The 12,704-nt window shown below is 41.5% G+C and overlaps 1 protein-coding gene across 2 annotated transcripts; it reads right to left on the bottom strand.

Annotated features, from left to right (window-relative positions):
• LYSMD2 (LysM domain containing 2) lies at positions 1-12,704 on the bottom strand. 2 transcript variants are annotated; one of them, XM_027688631.1, is made up of 3 exons: positions 12,461-12,704; positions 7,021-7,358; positions 1-799 (listed from the first exon to the last, which is right to left on the bottom strand). In XM_027688631.1, exons 1-3 carry the CDS (start codon positions 12,656-12,658, stop codon positions 748-750), a joined length of 588 nt encoding a protein of 195 aa, XP_027544432.1. In that variant the 5' UTR covers positions 12,659-12,704; the 3' UTR covers positions 1-747. The 2 variants fall into 2 exon arrangements, with proteins under 2 accessions (XP_027544432.1, XP_027544433.1); XM_027688632.1 differs by lacking the exon at positions 7,021-7,358.

The following is a 12,704-nucleotide window of genomic DNA, read 5'->3' as shown; positions in this document are numbered from 1 at the left end:
TGCATTATGAACAGACACATCGGTATTTTTGTATTTTATTAAATTAAACCCACACAAAATATAACTGCACACAAGAACATACACCTGATATTCCAATGTCATATCTCACAAAGAAAAATCTCTGGCTGTAACTCGTCCCTTGTATTAGCAGAAGTCCAATTTGCAAACAGTTGTTTAGCCATAAAGGCTTTAACTCATCAAAGCAAGTTGAATTCCCCTTTCTAGGAATACATCATAACCACACACAGACACACACACAGAGTTCAGAGGCAAGTTCTGCAGCCCTGAAGTAGACAAAACTTTCACAGCAAACTTGCCTATGTTTGCAGAATATGTAAATTCCTATTACTTTCATAGGTTGTCATTTACAAGCAAACTTTAATATTTTTAAATACTTAAAACAAATTTCACTTTAACAATTATTTACAAAATCTTTACTAAAGATCAACATCCTGCATAAAGGTGACCTCAAGGATATATTGTTGCTACCATGCTACAGTTTGCACTGAAGGGGTAGAAAGGCCATGACTAGTTTTGGAAGGCTTAAACCCTTTGTTGATATAGCATAAGGACATTAACCTATGGAAGGCAGAAGAGGTCATCGTTTCAGTGCAATTACCCATTCATGACTTCTTTTAAGTACATCAAGATGATGAGTCCAAAAGACTTGGGTTTCGAATTATTGACTGTTTAGTTCTTTAAGAACTGATTTCATGGGAAGTTTTCAGGCCATCACATCTGTGTCTTCTACTGGTGATATGAAGAAGTTGCATAGGGACCTTCCTCATCCTCCTCCTCTCTAAAAAGAAAATGATCATAATCATCAGGTCAGGAACATACCATGTCTCAACAGTAAAGCTGTAATGAAAATGCAGGTAACTAGTTTTCATAATGGATCAAATTAAGCAAAGCCAGCCTTGCCCAAAAGGAATACTTGCAGTATAATACTGTTAATTACACATCTCTAGAGTTCCTGTTATGTTTAAAAAACAGAATGCTGAACACAAATAAAGTTGTGTAAGTTCAACAACATCAGAAAGTACTATTCTTGACACTACATTGCCAAATCAATAAGAAATCCTGTAAAGGATAAAAAAGTGGAGGGCATAATGGAATTCCTGTAGTGTTACTCTCAATTTCTTATCTTACAAAATAAGCTTAGTTAGAGGTTTGTTTCAACCTTTTGAATGGCAGGGGTACAGATGGACCAAATGAAGCAAGAACAGGAGCTGTAGCTGGATCTGTGTCTTGCTGCTGCAAGGACATTCCTTGAGTGGGCTCCCTGATGTGTACTTCCTGAGCATCAATCACCATGGAGAATCATCACTTGGATTTTCTTAGGAAAAACAGTTCTCCCAAAGTGTTATTGTGAATGCAATGACTGAACAATGGTAAATAGTGTTGCTACTAAAACATCCTCAGGAAAAATCAGTCTGCCTGCTATTTACTTGATTGCCTTTGAAAAAAAAAAAAAAGTGGTTATGTAAACCTATTGCAGTGCAGCATCCAGTACTAATTCAAGCATGCCAAGTCCTCCAAAGATCATTGTTTTGTACTACTGTGGCTTCAAAATTTTGTTCCTGAGAGTCTAGTCTAAAAGCTGCTGCCAATTTTAGTGTTTTGGTGAGACCAGAAAGACTTTACAGATGCTACACTGTGAGCTTCTAAGGATTACTTTTAATATTGTATGTGCCTTCATACAAAGGTACAGTTATTCCAATAGTCTAATAATGGTATGAGGTAAAAATTAAATATTTCAATATCAAAACCCTAATCGTGCTTTCCCTAATAACTTTTAAACATGATTATTTATCTACAACTGAAATTTCATACAGCCTCCCAAAATAGAATCAGAGAGAAGAACTCTACAAACTAATCAAGCAGCTGAGTAATTTGCACTCATTTTCCCAGTGAAAGTATTATCTTAAGCCAAAGGCATAATATTTCTTTTGCCTTGAAGCAATCTTTTCAAAAAAAGAAACCTCAAAAAACCCAAGTTTTGGATGAAACTGGTAGTTATTGCAGGGATGTGTGGTTACAGTAGTACTGTGAACAGATTTTTAGCCATTCTTACAAATACATCTGTTTACATTAGTGATGCTGCAGAACCAGCATCAAGGATGATCTTAAGATACAGATGACACGTGCACAACATTTAAGTAGCATCCTTCCTTACATAATCCATGCTGCATACAAAACTGCCATGGAATACTTTCCATGACACCTGGCATGACAGTAAAGTAAGGAAGCAAACAATTCATGTTTATTTGAATAAGCACTAAAACCACTTCAGACCTGTAAGTTCTCTCAAGACAACACATCTTAAAATGTTTTTCAGAACTGAAACCTGACTGCAGGACTGTAAAATTCAACCATAACTACTTGGCTGAAGCTAAATATTTCAAAAAGTGTATTCTGAAGTTATGACATATGCCCTTCTGGGGTAATGTGTTTCTAGCCACATATGCCTGGAACTCAGTTACAAATAGCAATCTCCTGTTAGTTTGTGTGAGGATGAAGGAGAACTACTACATTTTCAGAGCTCAGACTGTCCAGTGGGGGAGAATTTATTTTCTATGCTCTACAATGGAAATTACTTTGTACTGTTTAGTTTTGTTATATTTCTCCTTTCAGGAGAATAAAATGTGGCAGCCTTACAGCAAATGACCTTCCTTCCAATCAAAGGCTAACAGAATCAGCCTTTCAATCATTCTTCTTGAAAGCCTTAATGTAGGAATAACATACATAATGACGTGGTAACAGCCAAACACTGGACTGAAATGAGCTGCAGTTGATTATGGGTGAATACAGACAACTGAAGAACTGAAATACTGATGTTATATTAGCAGGTCTTCAGACATCCAAGTAACATGGTATAGACTTTGTCCCCACTTCCCTTGTGCAATGTGGACTATGGGCTCTTAGATGTCAGCAGAGGGCAGAAGGCACTGGGGTTACAGCTAGTTTTGAGGAGCTTCTGTGCATGGCAGGGACATAAAAACTATATACTAGGTTGTTATGCTTGAACTGAAGCAAAGCAGTGACTGGCTGTAAGGTGTAAAATACATTTCTGACCATGGCTTGGAACTGCTGCTGCAGCTGCCAGCAAGGGTGGGCAAGAACATCTTCTGCCCTTCTATCCCAGGCTGCAGGACTAGCCCATGAGAGGTCTGCAACACTACTGTAAACCACAGTAGTGGCCAGGGAATATTACTAATGTAGATCTTAGAACTGTGCATAGCAAGTAAAAGTCTGTTCTGATGGCTTAAAAACAAGCTGAGCTTTATATAAAATAAAATCTTATGTGGCCCACAGGCACCAACATGGCAGTGTGTATCTGCTTAATGACCAAACAATTTTCTTCACTTTTAAGAAGCCTAAAATAGCAGAGTGGTAAGTCACTGCAACATTCTCCTTCAGGGAATGGAAAAGGAACAGCACAGCATTAAAACACTGCAGTGCTGTCCCTTCCCATTTGCTGTCTCCACTTTGCCCAGTAGGATACAGGAGCTGAAAAAAGTCTCCTCCAAGCTCTGGTATGTATCAGGCACAATCAAACACTTCTGTAAGAGCAAGCACACCTGAGTGTGAACAAATGAACTCAAATGCTTGGATGCTTCTAGAGTGCACAATTAAACAAGGCAGCAATCTGAGCTGATAGTTAATAAGCTTCAACACCCTACTCTTCCCTCTGTTCAGGTCAAGGCAACTGAGCAGGTGACAGTTTATGGTTCTCCTCCTGTGCTGACACCAGTTATATCAGCTCATATAACCAACAGTGATTAGAGTGGCTCTACTCAGTTACAAGGTTTTCAAAATGAGCCACTAAAAGGCAAATGCAGAAAGATGTGACCTGTCCCACAACCACAGCACATGGCCTCAGGGTTCTGGTCTACCACAGCACCACCCTAAAATCTTAAGGACTTGCATTAGACATTTGGTGTTCAACTACCTGAGACAAAAAGCATAACTAAACTCATTTTCAGTTTTGACACCCTGAAGCATGCATAACAGCCTTTGGGGCTGTTATGAAGATGAAGCACCACCATATCTTCTATTATGTTGCTTTTATTTCACATGTGGATAAAACTGAGTATTCTTCCCTAATGTGCAAATACATGAGTTAGCAACATATGCTACAAACAACTACATTAATCCTTTCACCTTTCTTTTGGCCTATTATAAAAACACTGCTCAAAGCAAAAAGATGCAGTTTATTGCTTGAACTGCATCTTGGGTAAATATGCATTAGCTAGTGATTTCTTACTCAATGAAACTCTAGTAAAGTAGTATTGCATGTAGATCTATCCATGTGCTTACATAAACTGTAACAGTGTACAGCAGCTGGCACAAACTCAGTGGATCACATTCTATAACCTTTAATGCTTATCTACTTGCACAGCTATTATAGTTTAGTATCTAGTCTAAATCTGCAACTATGTGCTCCTCAACACTTCTACCTAAAAGCAAGAGGTTTTAGCTGGAAAGTAGCTGACTTTAGAGGTTAATATACTTTATTCTTTTGAAAGCACTTAAAGGAGTGACTTCAAGAGTTGTGATTAAACAACATAATTCACCTTAAGCTGCTTTTGTAGCACAAGGCAGTTTCTGACTATAAAACAGCCTTGTGTGGTTTAATCTGAGTCAGTGCATGTATGCACAGGCATTCTTGGCAACTTAAGGGTGATCTAAGTAAAGAGCAATTAAACAGACGTTGTGGTTCTCACAATCAGTCAGATCAGGCTCACTGTAGGGTGAGAAGTTATGGCTCTTAAAGTTCTCAAACTGATAGTCTGCTTCTGCTTGCAGTTTCCTTAATTTCATATCACTTTTGGTGGCAGCAGATTAACTTCAGGTGCTCCTTTGTTACTCTCAAACAGGCAGTGTTGGCACACTTCTGTATTAGGCAACCCTAATACAGAAGGCCAGAGCAGCTGGAAACAGCACTTTAACTTCATCAATGGCTTTCACTCTAATAGAAAACTTGCATATTCATGAGGTTGCTCCATTTTTCAAAGGCTTCCTGCTCCAAGCAAGGGACAAGAAAGGTCTGGGCAGGAAGGAGAACAGGTGCCTCCTGGGACGTGGCTGGGACACAGTAAGGAATGCTGCCACCTTCCAGTCTGGGTCCAGAAATACCATTGATGGTACACAGCTGAAAAGTATCTCTGAGGCTTTTGGCAATGGTCTCTCTCTTCTCCTGCTGCCTGCAAGGAATAAACATTCACTTTGGTCCTCTGCCCCTTCCTGTCTGACTGTAAAGGGGTCTGTCCTTTCCAACTGTGTTGGAGAGGACAAGGCAGGGATGGCTTTTGTGGGCCATGACTGAAAGCTTTGGGTAATATCCTGCTCAGCAGAGAGCCTGCAGCTCTGTATCTCATGTGTCCTGTAGCATCCTGACCAACAAAAACTGTGCTCTGTGCATAATTAACAAAATTCTCTGCTAAATCTGAACAGGAGGTAGGAAAGTAACTCATCCTCCTGTACACATTATTTCTTAGGAGGAAACTTGGTACCAGGCCCCCATTTCCCAAGTTGTAACTTAAGCAATACAGGAAATGGATATTAGTAGCAGCAGTGCACTATTTGTGTGGTGTTGCTTTCACTGTATTTCACAGGGTAGTAAAGTCTGAGTGAATTTCCTTCTGTAAATTAGCATGTTATTTTGTTGAAGGGATGTTAAAATAATTGCATTTCTGTGGCAGGGACTGTGGTTTCCTGTCACACAGTTTAACTGCTGGATCAACACCTCTAGTCTGTGTTAGGTACATACATCTAATGATCTGAAAGTCAGCAGCAGCACATTTTGATAGATGCTCTACATGGCTTCATATGTAACAATGGAAGTGGATGAGTTTGAACAGAGAAGGTTCTGATTCCAACAGCAATTTTTTCTTTCATGTAATCAATCAAAAAAAAAAAAAAGGACAACTATGTTAACAAGATGTGAAAGCATTCCAGCCTTCCCTGAGACTATAACTCTAAACCTTTGTCCTGGCAATGGAAAGTTGTCTGTGGAGATATTTCTCCAAAGGAGGCTTGTCCAATTGCTAAATGCAATATACTGCTCTCCTTCAAACTTTTGTCTATTGAACAAAGCTTTAAAGTTGCTGAAATAAGCCCTTAATTTGAAGAAATGATGGGACTATGCTCTATAAATTTGGTCCTGAAAGGTTACTTTCTGCTTAGTGTGAAAAGTATGTTGCTTGCAATACCAGTGCTCTGCAGTCACACCTTTTATTGTCATGGGAAAGGCCACCTCAGCATCCCCCCTGAGGTGATTTCTGAGGAGAATAAACAGGCAGGGAGCCAGCCCAAGAGGTTGCTTTTGACCAGGCTGAGGAAGCTTGTCCCAGGGAGAACAAACACTACTGAAGTCCACTCTTGCTCTTAGCCTTTCTGTGCTCCCCATGGGATACCTACATATGTGAGGGGATAACCACTGAGGCAGATAGGACAGAAAATACTGCTTTTTCTATGAGTGAATGTGGGGGAGCTCCTGGCTGTAGAAGAAATACTGAAGAAAAGATGACATCTGCACAGGTGGATCCACAAAGGGAGAGAGTGCACAGGGAAAGGCAATAGGATAGCTTAACTGAAACTGCATTATGGAGCATATTTACACAATAATGAGGCAATTTGGGACAGAAAAAAAATGAAATCATGCCTTGCTGTACACATTCAGCTTCCACGTAGGCCTACTGAAAACTATGGCTTTGCTTAAGTAGTTGCCCTCTTAGACAGCAAGGCATCTTGGAGAACGCTGCCCTTCCAGCTTTTATGAAATATTATTGCTATTCTCTAAACCATGTATTGTGAGGCAGCCTTTCCAACTGCCATATCAAGGCACCTGCTAATGCTGTGCTTTCAATGTATCTGGTGCGTGATAATAGCAGAGACTTGCTGTTGACAAATTAAAGCTGCAGATGCTGTCTGAGAGGCCCCACAAAGAGGGTCCAGTCTAGACTAAAATGCCTTCAGGGTGAGATTAACATGCTTAATACCAAAAGAGGCATTTACCTGACATTGTCATCTTTTAGTTTTCTGGCTGCTTGTTTGGATAACTTAATCTGCAAGTCCAATCTCTGTAGGAAATCTTTGGCAGATAATTCTTCTGGTGCAGTGGGCTGACTGTCAGGCTCTTGAGGACTGGGAGAAGAACTACTTTCTTCCTGAACTGTTACTAGTCCTTCATCACAAGAAGGGGAGCTGTCAACAGTTTCATTCTCAGGAGACTCCAGTGAACTAAGTCCATTGAACAGTAATGGTTTCTCTGATACAACAGGAATATTCAGGGTTTTCCTCAGAAATATACAGTCATTAGTGAACAGTTTATTTGCCCTCTTTATTTGTTCCATCTGAAAAAGATAGGAAAAATGTAAGTTATTAGGTTTTGGCAAAGTATAAAGTACTAACTTTCTGAAGTAGTACAATACCCTTTAGTTATAATAAATCTATACTTTCTTTGCAGCAGCAATGACTTCAGGAAAGAGTCTGTTTGCATTCAAAGTGATTTCAGAGTGCATGCTCTGTTTTAGCCTTGCTAACATCCTAGCTTCTTTCACGTAGACTTGACTCCAAACTACTGCTTTTTCTAAAGTCTTGCGCTACCTGAAGATGCTTTTGTTGAACAGTCTTCCAGTCTCTATACAGGCTCACATGAACGACCTGCCAAAGAATAAAAATTCTGTTGCAAAAGTACTGCTGATTTGGATTTATATTACAGTAAGGCTCAGAACTGCTAGCAGGTGCTGCAGGTGAACCCTCTGGCAAAAACATGCAGAATCCAAATAAGGGGCAATGAAGTTACCTTGAGGATTCTAGGACAGTGAGCAACACAAGTCCTGGAAGAGCAGTATATGCCTCATCCCCCCAGCTGATGTAACACATTCAGACTTCATCTGAAGTCCTGATTTTCAGTGAGGAGTCAGGCAGTGAAAAGAATGGGGGACTCGAACGCTGTCATGCAGCTGCATAGACCAATGGCTGCATTTGTTCAGTAAACTGAATCTGCAGCACCTTCAACAGCAACCTCATGTGTGTGATAATGCGCCTGGTAACAGCTACCACACGCCTGTTACATACTTTTTATGCTACTTTTACCCAAGATTGTGACAGATTGTAACCAAGGTTGTGACAGAAGCAACCTTCTTTCTCAGCATGCTAATGCATAAAACTCCCTTGTTCTATATTTAATCTGAGAAGCTCTTATAAATTCCATTGCTTTACAGGCAAAGGAAAGCTCCCAGTAAATGTTTATACTGTGTCCCTACTAAAAATGTTTAAGTTCTAACTCATCAAAATTTCTAAGTCAACAAACTAACTTCCTGTTTCTCAACTGCAAGCTTTTAAAAAGCACAGAAATCTGTATCCATGATTATGTGACTTTATGCTTTAGTTATAACCTGAATTCATGATTTCATTAGTGAAAGTTCTAAGAGGAAAATAAAAATTACCATTCTGGTCCCCTGGTGACTGTAATAAGCAGAAAATCCCCAATCACTACAGTACTGCAATGATAAATGCCCTCTAAATAAAACTTGCTTGAAAATAAGTATAAAGAGAACAGAAAAAACCCTCATGCTTTCATTAGAACTGTTAATTATTTTTATTGAACTACATGGAGCTAAAGTGAATAAGAATAAAGACTGTAAGTCTTACCATAATAGCAGTCTTGCTCCTAGCATAATCACTCAGAGCTGAGTGCTCCAAGTACTAGCCACTTACTGCTTCAAAGTCTGAAGTATCTAGAGTTCAGTGCTCAGATGATGAGAAAATTGCTCCATCATCTTATCCTTGTCAGTCTTAAACTCTCTTAAACTTTGGCACTACTTGGAGTCCTTCCCAACCTCAAAAGAAAAGACCATTGTTACCAGATAACTGGCTTAAACATGCCTGTGCATTCCTCACACTGAACATACCAGCAGGGGAACCTACTGGGATCCAAGGGAACCTACTGCACTCTGCATGTCTGTGCAGATGTGAGATTGTGTGGCCACTTGCAGAACTCAAATCAACTACTCCATGCAGTGTAGACCTGTACTGTGCACTAAAAGTATCTGCTGCAGTGCTGTTATAGAACTGGTGTCCTGCATGGATGCATTTGTTTGGGTCCTGGAAACCTGATGAAATCTTTCTCCCTAAAAGTAAATAGGATTCTCTCTAGAAAGGACAGGTGTGTGGGAAGGTAGTGAAAACAGTGCAGTAAAGCTCAGCAGGAAGGAATTTCTAACTGTTAAATATTAAAAAAAATGTATTCTCTGGTTAAAGATAACCCCAACCTGTTGATGCAGATGGCTAAAATGATGAAATGCTTAGATTTAATAATCCCTTTCAAAAACTGAATAGCTAACATCTGGTGACTCACAGTAAGTTACTACAAGTAAGAGAAGCTCTCTACTCTACCAGCTCTTGAAGCTTGGAAGCTGTTTTTAGTCAGGTTCATACAGTAGAGGGTAAAAGTTCTCTCCCAAGCTGAGCACTATCTGAAGGGCATAAAGGAAGTTTCACCTGACTTAGTCATGAGACCTTATAATGGCCCTAGTGTGAATGTCAACTGTTAAAATTTCTAAAAGCTGTCTGCCTGGATGGGTGTAAAACATGTTTAAAATACTAGCTGGAGCTATTCTCTAATACAATACAGAAGCTGAAAACTGAGATCTTTACTGCAGGGGAGTTGGAAGGTGGTGCTTCGACAGCTGATAAATAATGCACTGTACTGCTATTCTCTCTCCTACTTCTCTGTAATTCTACCTCTGGTTATTTCTTACCAAAGTACCACCTCATGGCATTTGGAAGACTGTGTACGTCTGAACTGAGTAACAATGAAATGGAAAGTACTTGGTTCTAAACAGAACATCCCTCAGCCTTGAGCAGGTTAATTCATATGTGCAATATATAATTCCTAAAGTCAGTATGACACTCATAGGCGTATGGAGAACAGAATTTAACAAGAGCTTTCTTTTTTTAGTGCTAGGAAGACTGAACTTGGGTTTGTTAGCTACAGATCTGTCACAGTGAAAGAGCAAAAGCACGTGCTTAATACTTTAACTGAACCTGCACTAATGCATAAACTGGTGCTGAACTAAGTAATTAAAACTGCTTCTACTGACAATGAAACATAGTCCTCTTTCTTCTCCCCTCAAAAGAGATACAGCACTTGCACTGAACCATAAATATGATACCAAACATGAATTCCCAGTGTTAATTTACCCAGAAGGAAGATATAATGGAGGCAAGTTGTAAAGATTAATAGCCAGTATCTGGGGGATGGGGTGAAGAGCAGAGCATGAGGCCAAACAAAGCACACTGATCTCTCTCCCCCAACATGACATTTTCATCTGTCCTGGACTGTCTCTGCCAAGTCATGCCAAAGCAGGCATTGGACAGGATGTCTCTTGCTACAAAGTAACTCCCAGAGAGGAAAACCACAGGAGAAACTTCTAAAAAAGTGATACTGGAGGCAAGGGCAGCCAAAGATAATTCTGATGTTTTCATTACAGCAACTCCCACTCCTAGCCAAGGATGCATGATGCAGGAAGCAAATGGAATGACTCTTCAGGGGAAGTGAGTCCTTGTCATTGTGTGAAACCACGATGTTCTTCATTTTGCTAAAAGCAAACACGTTTGCACACATTCCTACCCTGGGTTGAAACCCATTAAAACAGAAACACAATGGCTAATTTCACCAAACTTGGCCCTGCTCTTTGGGACACTTCATGTCAGATTAACCTTTCTCAACTGAAGTCTATAATGATGCAGCTCTGGTTTCTTAAGCACAATACTTACCAACACTAAATTGAATAACTAATGACATGTTGGGGAAAAAAACCCAACATTTATACTTTAAATGCATCATCAACACAGCAAAAGCTTATTAAACTCATACTATAAACAAAGTTTATGGTTCATAACTTAAAGTTATTTGTACAGGTTTGATCCACAACTTCACTTTAGCTGAAAGGGGGTTTTAAACTGTTTAGAAATGACTTTTTTTCTGTAAAACTACTATTTTAGTAATCTGTTTATATTTTTCACTTCTGAATGAGGAATAACATGGCTAAAACATTTAGGCCAGAGACTTTATCCATAATGGAAAGTGCTGCCAAAAACAAAAAAGAAATCAAACATCCAATGTGCTGCTTTGCCTTCTTAGTGAGCAAAACTTCATTTTAATGTGGACCAGTGTAAATCCAAAGTGTCATTAGCCCCGTTGCCAAAAAGAATTGGTCAAAAGTGGCATAATCTTTCAAAAGGGAAGAGAAATTGACTTTTTAACCCATTCCACAACAAAAGCTGAATGCTATTAAGGTGATGGAAGGCTTTAGTAGATCTTGCAGACCAAGAGAAGGAAAAGAAACCGTTCCAGTCAGAGCCTATTAGTTTGGGACTGTATTGTACCTCTTCTAGAAAGAGCCCAACTGAAGGTGCTGTTTGCAGCTGATGTGAGTGTGACACTGACTGTGTACCATTGCCATGCTCATCAGCTGCTTGGCCCCAAGCAATTCTGCATGTTGGGACTACTGAAGATGCATATCAGTCTATGGGCCCCAAAAAAGCAGAGATGAAGGCAGGGTAGGTGAGCTCTGCTCTGTCAGGAATGGTAGTGCTGGTAGACCCTACTGGACTCTGCATGTCCTCAGCTGCCATAAGCCTTTCAGCATTTTTCACAGAAATAAACTTTCTTTCTCCATAGAAAGTAGGCAGAAAAGCAACACTTTCAAACCAGTGGTACTTGTGCCTCACCTCTGGGCTGGGAGGCAGATCACAAGGGAAGAATGTTTAGCCCTGAAGCTACTAGAAGAAACTCTTTCCCCTTGTCACAGCCTATGCGTCAAGCTCAAAATAATGATTCTCTTCAAGATAAATTTAATTTCTTTTTTAATCTGAAGTGAGTGTAGTAATGAATAGTTGCGTGGGTATAGGTTTCCTGATGGAAGTAAGCGTGTCTCCTTTCCCAGGGACCTCTGTCCCATCCCGGGATCCCGGTGCTTGTCAGTTTGGAGCCGTGTCCTGGCCGGGCAGTGTGAACTTCAGCCCTTCGCCGGGTGCTGACCCTCCGAGCAGGCCATGAACTCAGATGTCATCATTTCAAATACCGAAACTAAAGCCAGCGCCGTAACACGGGGAGAACATCATTTTCTGCCCGCTGTGGGTGGGAAATGCTCTAAGGGACAAGCTGCTGTCCTGTCCCGGCTCGGGGCCCCACCACCGCTGCGGAGCCGGGCTGGCACGGGCTGCCCAGGGATGCTCTGCACTCCCCATCCCTGGAAGCGCTCAAGGCCTGGCTGGCTGGGGCTCTGAGCAACCTGGCCTAGTGGAAGGCATCCCTGCCCAGGGCAAGGGAGTTGGAACTGGCTGATCTTCATGCTCCCTTCCAACCCAAACCATTCCACGGCTCCAAGCGCCGCTCCGGGCCCCGCCGCCCCTGTGCCGGCGCCAGCGGCGCTCCCTCCCTTACCGTGACGCCGTACTTGAGGGCGATGCCCTGCAGCGTGTCCCCGGCGCTCAGCCGGTGCTCCACGTATCGCTCTGCCAGCGGGGCCGCCACGCTGGCCGTGCTGCCGTACGAGCGGGCCTTGGTGCGGGCGAGCCGCTGCGACAGCTCGGCCTCCGACTCGGGCCCGCCCGGCGGCTCCTGGCGCAGCGCCTCGGCCATGCTCCCACCCCGCGCTCAGCGCCCGCGGCCCCGCGCCGCCGCCGCC

The sequence above is a fragment of the Neopelma chrysocephalum genome, unplaced genomic scaffold (assembly GCF_003984885.1).
Source record: "Neopelma chrysocephalum unplaced genomic scaffold, ASM398488v2 Primary Assembly neopelma1_75, whole genome shotgun sequence".
Classification (NCBI taxonomy): Eukaryota; Metazoa; Chordata; class Aves; order Passeriformes; family Pipridae; genus Neopelma; species Neopelma chrysocephalum.
Note: the sequence above shows the minus strand (reverse complement) of the source record. Positions and strands in the feature narration are given on the sequence as shown.